The sequence below is a fragment of the Columba livia genome, chromosome 1, assembly GCF_036013475.1.
Source record: "Columba livia isolate bColLiv1 breed racing homer chromosome 1, bColLiv1.pat.W.v2, whole genome shotgun sequence".
Taxonomy (NCBI): domain Eukaryota; kingdom Metazoa; phylum Chordata; class Aves; order Columbiformes; family Columbidae; genus Columba; species Columba livia.
In genome coordinates this window covers 78,187,371-78,203,841 of record NC_088602.1, presented here as the reverse complement: position 1 = coordinate 78,203,841, position 16,471 = coordinate 78,187,371, and the positions used below count along the sequence as shown (strand labels likewise).

Genomic DNA, 16,471 nt, shown 5'->3' with positions numbered 1-16,471 from the left:
CAATATAGATATCAGGTTTTGATCTGTGATTCCAAAAGTTTGTTTATAGTAGGAAATACCATGATAGGGTTGGCTAGACCTGGGAGAGCTTTTTTGGCTTTTTTTTTTTTTTCTTTTGGATGAAAAACTATCTCAAAAAGGGGAACAGCATTGAACTGGAAATCAGTCTTGGAACAGGAAACTTAGAGTTTTTGCAAGAGCTCTGTAATCTTCCTTCAAAACAGATGAAGAGCAGTTTGATTCCTTGATTGTGAGAAGATTGTTAGTGGGGTTGATTTATACTTACTTTTTAAGCTATGATTTGCCTTGTGGAACTCTATGAGTGAGGTTACCCACCAAATTGAAATATATGAGATCATACCTTGAGAAATATCGCTTATATCAAATGCCCAGCAGAAATAATCTGCCCAAAATTATTTTATTATCCTGATACTTTAAACTATCAAAACATATGCTCAGCTATAGATCTGGATCCAAAATATTATAAATCAAACGTTTTCCAGTATTTTCTCCTGATTAAAATATCTAAAGCTACAAGGGTTGCCACTGGTAAAGCCTAGATGATATCTCAAACTTATGTAATAGTAGTTATTCACTACCAAAACCCTCAGTGTGGGTGTAACAGTGGGTGTAACTGAAACCTCTGCTCTGATGTGGAATGGATGAGGGGATATAGCTTGTTTTCAAGTTTATCACACTGTAAACCAGAGACAGAAATTATCTGCTAAGCAATTGCTGTACATACAGATAGAGCTGTCTGATCATGCAGTGAGGGTTTACTCCTGTTGTCCAGATTCTGAAAAGCATTAAAGCACAACTAAAACTATATGGAATATGTTCTTCAAGTGCTCTTGTTGAGATATATGGTCTCGCTTGGGAGAGTACCCCATCCATGAGACAACATGTTTTTGAAGCTGTGTTGTATACTGTCAATGTTTGAGGATCCTGCTTTATTAGCAGAGGATGAACTATTATGAAGACTACCCATATTCAAATTAAAGATTATTTTTAAAGTAACATTTGTGACTCAGTGGAAGGGAGGAAAGATGTGTTTGAAACTTTTAGTATCCACACTGAAGCAAGAAACAATATTTCATCTGGAATCTTCTCAGATGGAAATGGATTTCAAAGGTAGTTTGGCTGATATAGTCCAGACTCTACAACATAATAGTGAGAAATAGCAAGAAAATGGTCTTGAATCCAAAGTGGCTAATATACTGCATTGTCAAAAACAAACAAACAAACAAAAAACACAATTGGGAGACAAATATTGAGACAAATTCTTGAGTTAAAAAAGAAATGGAGAAGGATGTAATCACCCATCACAGTGGCCTCTCTTCAAAATTGGTGGATAGGTTGAAGAAAACGATTGTTAATGAGTGTATGTGCATGGTGAGTGAAAGGGATAGCAGAAGTGAGCATGTTTAAAAGGAGATAGATTATCATATTGCAGGGGAATAATGGAGAGTTTAACAGAATAAAAGAAGAAAGTGTGAAAGAATGAAACATGAGAAATAGACTTCCTCTTGCTGACTATTATGGCAAAGCTAAGAATAGCACTGGAATGTGTAATCCACAGTATATGCCAATAAAGAAAATTAAGAAAGAAAGAAAGAATAAATATGAAGGCTCTGATGAGGATACACAAACATAATGCTAGCTTTTTGCATTTCAGATGGAGACCGCCTCCTCCATACAGGGTTGCTTCTTATCCCACAGGTTAGCACTCCAGAACACCAAATGCCTTATACAGGCCATATGCTAGCAGAAGACTCTCCTCTTTGAAGTACATTAGAAATGCAAGCATGTGGAAATGGGTCTGTCTACATCATCTGTTAAGTGCTCAAAGAACACTTTCATTACTGATTTGAACTTGGTGACACTCTAGCAAATGGGATTTACAAATGTTACCACTTAATTATATAGCTTTGACAAATTCTTTAGTGGAAGACCACCCCCCAGCATCTGTTGGGCACTTCTGAAGCTCACTAGGAAAACCTCCACTTCAAATTTCAAGCTTTATTTTCCTGTTTCAGCAGCTACTTCACATTTTCAAGAAATGTGAATGGATGTGGTAGGATGGCATACTCTGATGGTGTTCAAGTCAAGGGGATGCTACAAGTGTAAATAAAATAAAATCAAATATTTTGAGTAAGTTATGTTGAAAGACAGGTTTGTTCAAGGATCATCAATAGTAATTTTCTTGTTTCTTCTCTTTCCTCTTTTTTTCAAATGTTCTTTCACAAGAAGTCTTAAAATATATGTAACTGACTTACTACTGTAGAGACATTTTAAAAAATTTATTATTCACATGGTTTCTTGGAAAAGTTTAATTTTTACAGGTAAAATTTCTTAGGCTGTTCTGCTTTCTTCCATAGGACCCCATTAGATGTGGGTACTGCTTGCTGTTTCGTGCCATGACAGTTTATCTTCTGTTATCAAGGTCTAGACAAAACCTACACTTAACTCAAGTTTATGGTGAAAAATTTTCTTAAGAAAAATGAGATGAAACGTGTTGATTTCAAATTAATGATTGTGGAGGAAGGGAGTATGGTACAGCAGAACTTGATGGTACATTTTTTTTTTCAACCAATAATGCACTTGTCCTTATGGTCCTTATGGTCCTTATGTGCTTATTTCTTCTGAGCAATTAAAGGTTGCATGGGACAGCTGGTGAAATGAAAGAGGATTCAAAAGCATACCTTACATGTTAATTTTCCTTTATCAACCAGCAGAACAATGAATTCTGAAACTTCTTCCAGTTTCCATGCACATTACCATCATTGTATAGGAAGCTATCTTTTTTTTTTTTTTTCCCCACTCTGTTTTCTAAGAGTTAACTTTCCCCTGCCCAGGGAAAGTAATTTTTAAATAACACCTTAGCACTTAAGGAACACTTTTCATCTTTGATGCTGGTAAAGCACATTTAAAAAAGGATAGTGAGCATCATTATGTCTACCATATAGGCAGAAGATCTACAGCAGAAAAAGGTTAAATGACTTACCAGGAGGCACAGAAAAAAGCAGAAGTAGGAGTGGAAGACTACCACCCCCAACTCCAAGGATAGTTTTTGTCCCTTAGCACTGTAGTTCTGAAAGCGGGGAATAAGATCTGCTACATAATCTCTTCTCCTCTATAAAAGGTCTTTACATAACATGCATAAGTTTGGCTGTCGTTGATTTCCCTTCTGCTTGGCTGATACAGTTTCAATTTTTTTAACCATTTGTGAGAAGATCTAATCTTAACATCTTTAGAAATTGCTGCCTTAGGGAGCTTGTACTGTACTGAAGATTTTAATAGAAGGGGAATTTGGAAGATCCCACTGTTGATTCCCATCTTTGACTATGCCCACAACAGTAGGTAAAGTCTCTTCCTAAGCCTAATTGCCATGGAAAAGTATAAAAACTTTGGAAAAAACTCTTTTACCTATCACTAAAAGATTTAAATAATATGTGCAGGCACTTAGAAGACAGTAGTAAAACAGAGAACAGTAAACAGAGTTTTCCATTCTGAAATTTGCCTACTTTCTGTAACAGAAAGAGCAATAGTAGATGCTATGTATCCTGACTTTAAAGAAGGCTTTGCTAGTATTTCATGTGATGTCCTCACAACAAACTAGGGAAATGGGGTGTAAATTAAAAGGTGAAAACAAACTACTTGGAAAGCCACTACTTGGAAGGTTGTTTCAAGAATACTTCTGCAGTTGCCTATCCAGCTCCAGATAGGGAGGTAATGCCAGAGTGGTGGAAGACAGAGGCTTGGAGCTCAGAATTATTTTGATAAATTAAAAATATGACCTAGGAAAAAAAAAAAAAAAAGGGGAAGAAAGAAAGAGAGAAAGAAAGAGAGAAAGAGAGAGAGAGAAAGAGAGAGAAAGAAAGAGAGAAAGAGAGAAAGAGAGAGAGAGAGAGAAAGAGAGAAAGAGAGAAAGAGAGAAAGAAAGAGAGAAAGAAAGAGAGAAAGAGAGAAAGGGAGAATGAGAAAGAGAGAAAGAGAGAAAAAAAGAGAGAGAAAGAGAGAAAGAGAGAAAGAGAGAAAGAAAGAAAGAGAGAAAGAGAGAAAGAAAGAAAGAAAGAAAGAAAGAAAGAAAGAAAGAAAGAGAGAAAGAAAGAGAGAAAGAAAGAGAGAAAGAGAGAAAGGGAGAATGAGAAAGAGAGAAAGAGAGAAAAAAAGAGAGAGAGAAAGAGAGAAAGAGAGAAAGAGAGAAAGAAAGAAAGAGAGAAAGAGAGAAAGAAAGAAAGAAAGAAAGAAAGAAAGAAAGAAAGAAAGAAAGAAAGAAAGAAAGAAAGAAAGAAAGAAAGAAAGAAAGAAAGAAAGAAAGAAAGAAAGAAAGAAAGAAAGAAAGAAAGAAAGAAAGAAAGAAGGAAAGAAAGAAAGAAAGAAAGAAAGAAAGAAAGAAAGAAAGAAAGAAAGAAAGAAAGAAAGAAAGAAAGAAAGAAAGAAAGAAAGAAAGAAAGAAAGAAAGAAAGAAAGAAAGAAAGAAAGAAAGAAAGAAGGAAAGAAAGAAAGAAGGAAAGAAAGAAAGAAAGAAAGAAAAGTATGAACTGCTTCAGTAGGGACAATTGCAAGGTGCAAAATTTAGGTAGGAATAATTGTCCACACAAAGGCAGGCAGGGGAACAGCCAGGTAGCTTGTCCATGGAAAAGGACCTGCAAGTTGTTGAGAATACAACCAGAAGTAAAAATCATTATGCTGTTGCAAATCAAGAAAAGATATAACAGGCTGTATCAGCAGGTTTGGTTTATAAAATACATGTATCTTACAGAACAGGAAGATCCACAGCTGGATTACTGTGTTTAGTGTTGGACACTGCTCTTCAAGACTGGTTGAAGAGTGTCTGGAACAGAAAAAGGAAGATTAAGAATTCTGAATTACTTGATTTGCAGGGTAAAACTATATAGTTTAAAAAAGAGGAGTCCGATGAGAAACACGAGATTAATCTTTAAGTATGCTTATATCTAATGCACAGAGGAAAAGAATTATCTGCTCCCGATCTTCGTGGCATATGTGGCAAAAAGTAATGGACTGATTTTCAGTAAGAAACCTTAAAGTTAAAAATTAGATAATCTTTCTATCAGGGAAGAAAGTGAAATAGCTGGATTAAGGACACTCCATTGCTGAATGTGTCTTGGGACAGCTTAGTTTTCTACTGTGACCCTTTCTGAGGGCTGAGGAGGGGGCTGGGTTACTTCTGATAGTCAGATCTGACACTAGCTGATGGTTTTGGCATGAGGCACTGTGAACACAAAGGCTTTGAGGCCAAATAGTGCAGGTTCCCACATAGCATGAGATCCGGAGTTTCAAGATCTCATAACCTCATTAAAGCATAAAATGCTTCTGCCTGTCACATCCTTAACAAAAAAAATGTAAACGTTCCAACTGATTTTACTAATACTTTGCTGGGTCTACAGACAACCTAAAATACCAGCGCAGAGGTGTGACCTGTTCATTTCATCCCAAGTATGGAAATCTACTGTCAGTCAGAGTAAAAGTCATGGGAATGTTAGCTGAGGCATTTTTAGGGTCTTGCCTTTGGAAATAACATAAGTGGTGAACAGGATCTTTCTGGACCTGTTTATAATTAGCTTGTTACAGTATTTCATTAGTATGACTTTAGGTTAATTAAAATTTAGCAAATATAAGTTAGAATCAAGAGCAGGTAAATCAATGCATGGATGGAAAGCCTAGTGGAGCAATTATATTTTTTTCCTTTGTCTTGGTATTCATATGTGTTCACATGGTTATACCCCATTGAATCAAGTGCAGGAGCAACTTTTATATGCTTCTGTGAGCTGGATTGGGTACACTCGGTTATTCCTTGCTTTCTTTGGACTTCAGTGTAGTCAGGCTGATTTAAACAAACTGTTGCACTATGATCTAGACAAGCGGCCTGTGTGAGGGGTGGGGAACTGGCTGACAGGCCTCACCCAGAGGCTGGCAGTAAATGGATCTTTTTCAAATTGGCAACCTGTTACAAGTGGGGTCCCGCAGGGATCAATATTGGGCCCAACACTGTTTAACATCTTCATAAGTGTCCTTGATGATGGCATCAAGTATACCCTGATGAAGTTTGCTTCCCCAAATCAAGTGGGGAAGTGGATACTTTGGAAGGGAAAACCACTCTGCAGAAAGACCTGGATAGGCTGGAGGAGTGGGCTAACAGGAACCTTATGAAGTTCAACAAAGGCAAGTGTAAGGTCGTGCACCTGGGAAAACATAATCCAGACATGCAGCACAGGCTGGGATCTACCCACCTGAGGAGCAGTTCTCTGAAAATGGACCTGGGGCTCCAGGTGGACAGTAAGCTCAGTATGAGTGAACAGTGTGCTGCTGTGACAAACAAAGCCAACTGTATGCTGGGTTGCACCAAGGACATCTACCAGCAGAAATAAAGAAGTCATTATACCACTCTACTCAGCACTTGTCAAGTCACACCTGGAATACTGTGCTCAGTTTTTGTCCCCACTATACAAAAAAGATGTGGACAGGCTGGAGAGAATCCAGAGAAGGGCCACAAAGATGATCAAAGTACTGGGAAGCTGCCATAGGAGGAGAGGCTGGGAGAACTGGACTTGTTCAGCCTTGAGAAAAGAAGGCTTAGGGTAGACCTTATCACCATGATCCAGGTTTTAAAGGGTGGCTACAAAGATAGAGGCTCCCTTTTTACAAGGAGCCACATGGAGAAGATGCTGGGTAATGGTTACAAGTTACTTCTGTAGAGATTCTGATTGGACACAAGAGATAAATTTTTCACAATAAGAACAATCAGCCATGGGAATAAACTCCCCAGGGAAGTGGTGGATTCTTGGACACTTTTAAGACGCAGCTGGACAGGGTACTGGGTCATCTTGTCTAGACTGTGCTTCTGCCAAGAGAGGTTGGCCCAGGTGATCCTTGTGGTCCCTTCCAACTTGGTATTCTGTGTTTCTATGAAATAAATGGGAAGGTTCTTCCTGTTCATAAGGGAAACTTTTACTTGTTTTCACAGATAATGAATCTGTTTCTATAAAGTTAATAGGACATTGTCAAGACTTTCTTACTTGCACAGGTTTGTTGGTATGCTTTAATTTCTTCGGTGAAAAACGGAGGGATTATATAAAGGGTGATAGAAAGGAAGTTGGTTCTGAGTGACATTTCTGAAATGACCATAGTGAGGTGAGTTGCATTGCCAAGGTACAATTTGTTTGTTCCATACTTCTATTTCAAAGTGTAGTTAATTAGTTAGCATGGAGTTAATAATGAACAAATTTGGTCTATTCTATCTAATATTTTGGCATCCCTACACTGTTACTGCACACTGGTTTGTCTCCCACTATGACAGCCAGTCTTTTTCTCCTTCTTGCTTATCTATCTTCTCTCTAAACTGAACCAGGATCAGTCTATTTTCAGCTAGACTCAGATGCAGGGACAGTAAAACCATCTCATTGAGAGCCTTGAATTTCCTATTTCTGGTGAGATAAGGATTGAGAAAACTCTACAACAGAAATATTTGTTACCTGTGTGTGAGTGGGGGCTGGTATCTGCATGCACATGTGTCCCCTGTGCTGGCCATCACCCTTAGGTTCTCCATTAGCTTCAGGTGAAAAGCAAGAGTCTGAGAATTCAGCTTGCAAGGATGCAAAGAAGCACCTCTATCTATGGTACATTCTGTGTTTGTTTCCAGCAGTAGGAAGAGCTGGGCAGTCTTTGGTACTGTGACACCAGTGCTGGGGTCCAGATCGTAGAAGAGCAGCAAGTTAGCTGCAGATGACAGCTCCGAGAGGGAGGAGCAATGCATGAAGAAGGAGGGCCTCTTGCAACAGAAACCTGAGCAGACAATAGAAACTTGAAAAGGTTGAAAAGAAACAGGTTTCTAAACCCCCTTTTTTTGGGACTTCAAATATTATAGCATGTTACGAAGTGCTTTTCAAAATATCTGTGAGGTAACGTGCAAGGTATTTCCTTGAGCTTTTAATCATATGTAGATTAGAACATTACAACTGTACAAAGGCATCTCATTTTTGCCCTTTGACAAAACTTAGTATTGCTCTAAGGCAATGAACTCTAAGGAAGAAAAAAGATTTTGTGGAATAATTCCATGAAAATACATATCAGTATGAAGACATCGTCAGCAATCATTTCAAAACTCCATTTATTTCACAGTGAACTTTGTGTATGTCTGCAGGGGGTATAAAATAGAAAGATAGGAAAAGCAGTTTATTAAAGCCAAATTGCACCAAGCATAGATGCCTTGTCATCCAGCCCACAACAGGGAGTTTCGCCTTTCTACTTATGCCAAATGTCACCATTCTGGTGAATGACGCAATATATACAGTTCTGAGTTCAACCTAGCTTTCCTAAAGAAACTTCATCTGTTCCCTATTCTCATTTCTTCTTGAAAAGTGATGCTTGCAGAAGTGCAGATATAAATGCCAATTGACCTGATAATTGGTTCTGCTTCTCCCACAACCCAATGCTGAACATTCATGTATCAATAGACCCATTATCTGTAAGAGACAGTCACTATTTCCTCAATCTTACTGCATCCATATAGACAGTCAAGGGCAGTGGATCCTCAGGCACGCTGGAAATGAGACAGAGTGGATGGGATCTCTCTAAGCTACCTTCAGGCATCTGTGTTGGAGAGTGTGAGGGTACAGGACAAGAACCATGGGCTAGCTTGGGTTTAAATGCTTGCACTGAGAATGTTTCCATGAAATGTTTTATGAAAGGCAGGTCCTGTCTGACCTACCTGATCTGCTTCTATGACAAGGTGACCCACCTAGTAGATGAGGGGAAGGTTGTGGATGTTGTGTACTTAGACTTCCATAAAGCCTTTGACACTATATTCCACAACATTCTCCTGGAGAAGCTGGCAGCTCGTGGCTTGGGTGGGTGTATGCTGTGATGGATAAAGAACTGGGATGGCTGGCCACAAGTGGTGTTCCCCAGGGCTCAGTACTGGGACCAGTTCTGTGATATGGATGAAGGGATTGAGTGCACCCTTAGTAAGTTTGCAGATGACACCAAATTGTGTGGGAGTGTTGATCTGCTGGAGGGTAGGAAGGCCATACAGAGGGGTCTGGACCAGCTGGATCATTGGGCTGAGGCCAATTGTATGAGGTTCAACAAGGCCAAGTGCCAGGTCCTGCACTTGGGTCACAGCAACCCCAGGCAGCGCTACAAGTTTGGGAAAGAGTGGCTGGAAAGCTGCCTGGCAGAAAAGGCCCTGGGGGTGTTGATTGACAGCCGGTTGAATATGAGCCAGCAGTGTGCCAAGGGGGCCATAAAGGCCAGCAGCATCCTGGCTTGTATCAGAAATAGTGTGGCCAGCAGGACTAGGGAAGTTATTATACCACTGTACTCAGCACTGGTAAGGCCCTACCTCAAATCCTGTGTTCGGTTTTGAGCCCCTCATCATAAGAAGGACATTGAAATACCAGAGAGAGTGCAGAGGAGGGCAACAAAGCTGTTGAGGGGTCTGGAGCACAAGTCTGATGAAGAGCAGCTGAAGGAACTGGGGCTGTTTAGCCTAGAGAAAAGGAGGCTGAGGGGAGACTTTATTGCTGTCTGCAACTACTTGACAGGAGGTTGTAGCATGGAGGCTGTTGGCCTCTTCTCCTGAGTAGCAAGTGATAGGATGAGAGGAAATGGCCTCAAGTTGTGCCAGGAAAGGTTTAGGTTGGATATTAGGAAAAAATTCTTCACAGAAAGGGTTGTCAGGCATTGGAACAGGCTGCTCAGAGAAGAGGTGGAGTCACCATCCCTGGAGGTGTTTAAAAGGTGTTTAGTTGAGGTTCTTAGGGACATGGTTTAGTGCTAGAGTTAGGTTATGGCTGGACTCGATGATCCTGAGGGTCTCTTCCAACTGAAATTATTCAATGATTCTATGATTCTCTGATTCTCTGAGAATCTATGACAAAATGATGGCTTTGACTCTCTGAAAAATGAAGCAATGAACCACTGTTGTTTATTATTGAGCTATCTTCCATGTGATCTGCATCTGAGTGGGCAATATTTGAGGGAGAGAAGAGATGAGGAAAAACTGACCAGTTCCCAGAAGTCAAATAGAAAGAAGACCAAGACTTAGCTAGATTTCTTTGAGTTAAGAAATTGAAGGGCTGAGAAACCAGCAGTGAAGTTTCTGTCCACCTGTCTCCATGGGAAAGAAGAGAGGAAGGAAGGAAGGAAGGAAGGAAGGAAGGAAGGAAGGAAGGAAGGAAGGAAGGAAGGAAGGAAGGAAGGAAGGAAGGAAGGAAGGAAGGAAGGAAGGAAGGAAGGAAGGAAGGAAGGAAGGAAGGAAGGAAGGAAGGAAGGAAGGGAGGGAGAGAGGGAGGGAGGGAAGAAGGCTGGTTATGGGAACAAAACGGACAGAACTCCTTTTATGTGGAGATGGGACAGGACTGTGTGTGCATATGAGAGTCTCACTTGCTGGAGAGCTGGTGAATACACAGCTGCATATTTGAGCCTGGGATGTGCCATGACAGCAGATGGGTAGAGAAGGCAGAAGCTTTATAGGAGAAAGTGCTCTGTCACGTCTCTTCCTCATGCGTCTTTTCTTTCATGGGATAGCAGCTGTATATAATTACTCTTCTGTCCCTGGACAGCCTAAGGAGCTCTACTTGGGGAGACTACCACTTCTGTCATGGAGGCACCCCGAGGTTAGTTTGAGGGACAACAGGGTCCAGAACAACTTTTATTAAACCTGTGAGAAACAGGGTTTTAGCACTCCAAAAGCCACAACTTCCTAAAGTCAAAAATTCCTGTGTTTCTGCTAATGATTTTGTGAAGACATCAAGAGCCGTGGCCCATGAATCTTGCTTCAGTCCTCCTACCCAGCTGTGTTTTTTGCTACAGGCTGAGCCGTTGCAGGAGACTATGACATTGTGTGACTGTAGACAAACTTTTCCTCTTTTACAGAGATTTGCTTGAGTGAATAAACTGTCACACAGTACTCTTGCACAGCTTTAATTTCATTTTTGAGTTTGTGCATATGCACTTTTGTGTATTTTACATTTCAATAATAAAATTAGTTAGGCACTTTATGCCGTTGCAAAAACAAAGCACCATTTTATTTTTAGAATATAGTATTTTCATAGTAGGACTTCTGTACAGTGCAATTGCTAATCCTGTCCTGTATGTCAACTCATATTTAATTTTCCTCCTTGTTCAGTGGACAAAGCTCTAAAATAGGAGTAAAAAGAAAATATTCTTATCCAAAACAGTAGGAGAGAACTTTCCTTGACATTTTGAAAAACAAAACAAAACCCCCTTGCAATATTCTTGTTGTGTTGTATAGACTGCCTGTGAAATATACATGAAAAATTATACAAAGTACAAGAAAAAGCACATACAGCTGGAAATTGGATTATTTAATTTAAAAGCCAAGTCTTTATCTAGCAAGTAAAACACAAATCTAGTAAGAGCTAGATGTGTCCCTCGCAACTAATTTTCGAGAAGGTTGACTGTTGGCTGCTTCTCTCTTTGTAAGCCTGACTGAGGCCGTCCTTTCCAGCCACAGAGTGCTGCTGCTTCATGCTTACAGGTTGTGTGTCATAGACAACATGCTCAGCAAGCACTAACCTGGTTTTGGAAGAGCATCAGCTTCACTTCAGACAAATGTAATTGGTTTGCTGACAGTTAAACCATTCTGTTGAATATCCAGTTGTCCAATAAAAGTCGTTATCAGTCAGGATAGCATCGGATAGGTAATTTCTCCCGGAATAACAAGCATAATATCCACACCTTCGCTACGCTCTCAAAACAAACCTAATGGAAAATATTATCCTGCACATTTAGGACAGGTTCTTCCCAGAATTTCAGGAACAGCAGCAGAGTGTGAGCACAAGGGTTCCCTTGCTCATTCAAAAGCATGTGGCTGCTTTTACAGCAAAATGCCATCCTAGTTGTCATTAATCGTTAGCCTACGAATATGATGGGGGCAGATCCTTTGATAAGAGAGATGTGTTTCCATTAAGAAGGTCTTGTCAGTATAGATGATAAGGTATGTCAATCTCTAGGAAACTGGTGAGTCTGCACAAAAAGGGATTCCTAAAAATACACCGAGGCAATTAATGATATCTGTAATCATGTCCTTTGTACAGTAGTCCTTCATCCTCTGAGCTCACACATTTTCTAACCTACTGGTTGATCTGGAAAGGCCCATGTTGACTGGATTAATTTAACCCCCTTTTGTTTAATTAAGAAAGGCCAGTTTTTTTCACCAGTCTACTTACCATGGACAATAATGATGCTCTCATTACATATGTCCCATGCTGACATCTCCTTATATTTTCTAACTTCTACTACCCTGTTTGATGGATGAATCTTTGTGTTCTGCTGAATGTTTCCAAGCAGAGTGGCTTAGCTGGCTATCTGCAGCCAGCTCTGAACTTTAGGCAGCGGCTTTGGGAGAAATTATCCCAAGGAACCTTCTTCTAGCTGTGTTTGTGCCTTGTGCCCTTGTTGTGGCTGCAGACAGGTCAGTCCCTGCTCTGTGACCAGGCTCTGGCATGACTTTGCCAGGCTGGTGTTCTGCAGCTGCCCTGGGCCCTGGCAAAGTATCAAATATACCTCCAAATGCCCTTGTGTTGGGAAGAACAAATGTGGCACACAACAGCATTTCTACTTGAGTGGCTGGTCTGGGTAGGGGTATTGCCAGTGCAGGAGGAGGAGATGGATTATGGCATGGCAAGGGAGGAATCAGGGGAACTGGTAAATATCTGGTTTGTTTGTTTGTTGCTGTGATTTGCAGTGTACAGCAGGTGAAATTCTGCAGTGCTAATGGTTTGGTAGGGGGAAAAGGAATATGGAGTATGGTCATGTAATGTTTAATATCAGACAAATCTCCACAAATATGGAAGCAATTATTTGCACTGCAGATGTGAGCCAGCTGGCTGTGTGGCCATGGCTGCAGCCTAACATTAAATATGCAGCAGTTCCTGAGCTGCAGCTCACTGTGAATGATATACCTCCCCATTATCCCTTCATGTGTAGACAAGCCCATCAAGCAAAAAATAAAAGGAAAGCTGAGCTGAGTGTACAGTCTACTTAAATGCTTTCGAAAGAGTGCATGTCTGTCCATTTTGGGCTTCAAAGATTTTCAATTTAAAAGTTAGATTTTTTTTTTTCTCTTAGTTTCAAACAGGAAAAAATTATATTAGGTTGAGGCATATGCAGGCAATTACAGAGTCCCTTCTAGATGTCTTGAGATACATATATACAATGGAATATGAAAGTATACCATGTTTATGTGTAAGTTACAGTTCTCTGTGCATAATAAAAATATTTTATTTAAGATAAAGTAAATTGAGTACTGAAAATTACATATCTCTTCTATTTAATTGATTTCTTTGTGGACCAAGATATCACTTAGATTAAGAAAATGATGTATGAAATGTATCTTACAATCTGTTTATGGGAAAAATAGTTTTTAGAAAGATTATACAGTACAATGTGAGGGTTTATATCGTGCTATTATAGTTACACTCATTCTGAATGTAGAGTTGTAGTTGTGGTGGGAGAAAAGAGTAAGACAAAGGGAGGAGAAGAGGAGTTTTCTAGGAAATTTTGTGCATGTTGTGGTTTTGTTTTCTCTATAATAAATCCAACTGTCACCATGATACATTATAGCAGTTTGTGATCAATTTTCCAAAATTTTGATAAATTTCAAGATCACATCAGTCTCAATGTCACACATCTGTCTAAAACACTTTACTTTTCTCTTGATAAAGGTAATGGTTACATTTAAGAAGGGGAAGAATTCTATTTTTCATTTTTGTCACTGCCAACATTTTATACTCCGCTCAATTTCAGTGGTTAAAAAAAAATAATAATACTGCTAACAAGTATAGGGGCCATAATAGGGAATAGATATATACACCTATAGCAATGCCACTATTAATCTAAATAATTCTGAACTCAAAAGCACATGTGATAATTGAAACTACTGAAAAAGCTGAAATAAGTAAATATTTGTGGGGGCACTTCAACATTAGCTGATAGTTATCTGGGTCTTACACTGAAATTTAAATACATTTCCTGAAGGCAATGGTATCAATACCCTGTTTAACTCATGCTGACCCACACAGGCCAGTGCCTTTCCTATGGCAGGGCACCACAGGCAGGAGAGCAGGCAGAGCTGGCTGACAAGAACTTGCAGCAGACAGATGGGGAACTAGAGAGCCAGGTACAGCTGGAAAAAGGCTTGTAGTGGAATATTTCAGAGGTAGGATGAAGTACAAAGGCCAACCATGTTCACACCAAGCTCACCCTCAGCCCTTGCTGTCTTAGTGGAGTCAAAAGCTGACTGAGCAGCCCCTCTCCCAACTCATGTCAGGGTCCACAGCTGAGTGCAATCAAACAATTGCAGGTGGTCAGCTGTGGTGAATAACTGCTGACTTTGTGACACCCTGCCCACCATCTTTCATTAAAGTAAGCAAAGGCTGAGGTGGTGGTAGAACTGCTGTTAGTATAAGTGATGGTGTGGATGCCATTTAAGTATCAATCAAGAGTTGGTGGCTTTTTTTTTGGGACACAGAGTGAGTTACGTTCAAAAAGACTTTCTTCCTGAAATGCAATGTGAGCATGTACTGTCCTTAAAATGTGCTGTCCTTAAAATGTGAAAAACCAGTTTAATCAGTGTTTGGTAGTTTCTTACTATTATTGTTGTATAATATCTGAGTTAAGGCAGGACAAGTACTGACAACAAAATTTTGTTTCCACTTGCATAATTGTAAGAGTCATAAATTGGTGGAAAAACATTTATGTGTGTATATATATATATATTTTCCCTCAAGAGAAGCTCTTTCCTAATGTCCCATTAAAAAAAAAAAAAAAAACTATGGCAAGAATCCTAATGATTTCAGAGGAAACTAGATGGGGCCCTTATGAGCCTCTTGAAAATTTCTTTTAAAGTGTGTTTAATTTATATCTACTTTGGTAATGTTCCTTCTAATATGTTTTGTCTTGACTGGAAATAAGCATTTTTAATTACTCTGCATGAAATTAAGATTATTGTGGACAAATAGAAATTGGATAGGTTGGTCTTTCTTCTATCAGTAGGTGTGTCCTTTCCTTGTATGTATGTTTTTAAAAAAATCTATCCCTTTGTCCCATGTCCCTCGCTCCTCTTCTTTTTTTTTAATGGAATACTTATTGGCTCACAAATTTTCACTGCATGCGTCCTATTGAAGTCTCCCCCCTTTTGTAAATTCTGAAGTAAGAAAAACAACTGAATCTGAGACTTTTATGTCAGGTTAATAGACAGACATGTATAATCTGTAGACTGGAATAGTATCTCTATTCTGCGGTTCAATGTTGAGACAATACTTTGGTCAGTAGCTCCCTATGTTCTGGGCTATGCTGAGGCATGGTTATATATTCCATATATCTGAAGAATATAGAGGCTTAACTGAGCCCCTAATGACTCTCCCATCTCTTGATGCACACTAAAACCAGCAGTTTTAAAAGACTAAGCTATGATTGTAGGGAAGAAAAGGAAAGTCAGGAAAAAACACAGTGAGGTAGGTAAGTAAGACCATGAAATAAAGAGCAGAGCTCTGGAAAAGAAGAGGCTAATTCTTGGCTGTTTAACACAGGTCTTGTGGTCCAGAGGAAAAAGATGAGCCTTGTTCCCTTATCTTTCCTTCTATGAAGTAGTCACAATAAGAGCTGAAAATCTGGTATTTCTTCAGAGATTTGCAAAGCCATTTATATAGTCATCTGGGCTTTGGGTGCAAATTTTCTTGTTAACCTGAGACAGGTAAAGCCATTAATGATGTAGGAGGAAAAAAATCTCAGGCAACAAAAGCTGAAATGCAAAAAACGGTGTTGTAGATTGGACTAAAAGGTAGTTAGATGTTCTTTGCAAAATGTCTTCCTGGTGTTATGTTCAAGGCATTAGCTTGCTGTAAGAGGCTGAATTGATCCTTTTCCATATGACAGGTGAAATCACTCAGAAGAGGGTATTTGCTCTGCTGTGACCCTGGGTCAAGCGCCAGATGAGTGTGTTGCCCAGATTGTGTCTGACTATGGGAGCCTTCACCAAGTGCAAGACAACCTCTGTCCTTATCTCTGAATGAGACTGAGAATCAAAGAGCAGGTGCTTCATCTGATAGTGCCTACGCCGTGGGCTAAGGAGTTATGTAGGAGGTTTGACTGTTGAATTTCAAGAAGAAGTTCTACCAAGGGGTTTGAGGGAACCTAAAGGAAATGGCATTGCCATAACTAGGATGCAGAGGATGAAACCCTGCTTTTGCTTATATTACAACAAAGTCAGTCCAAAAGAGCTTCCATGTAAATACTAATTATGTTATTGCTCTCTCGTGCTTTCTGTAAAATACTTCAATCTTTCCATATTTGTTGCTTTGTGACTGTATTTTTATTGCCTTTTCTTGACTTGGATATGGAATACACAGGGACACAAATTATTTATAGACTTAGGTACTGAATCTGCATGGTTGTAATTCTTTCCAATTTGCTTGCTTGCTTT

The 16,471-nt window shown here is 39.5% G+C and overlaps 1 protein-coding gene across 1 annotated transcript in view; it reads left to right on the top strand.

Moving 5' to 3' along the window:
* Positions 1 to 1,299: 1,299 nt before the first annotated feature.
* Positions 1,300 to 16,471, top strand: part of LOC110365431 (RNA-binding protein 25-like) — a 67,017-nt gene continuing 51,845 nt past the window's right edge. Inside the window, exons 1-2 of the mRNA XM_065048938.1 lie at positions 1,300 to 1,392; positions 3,802 to 14,559. Coding sequence (XP_064905010.1) covers positions 1,300 to 1,392; positions 3,802 to 4,800 — 1,092 coding nt within the window. The 3' untranslated portion in view covers positions 4,801 to 14,559. The remainder of the gene's footprint in view (positions 1,393 to 3,801; positions 14,560 to 16,471) is intronic.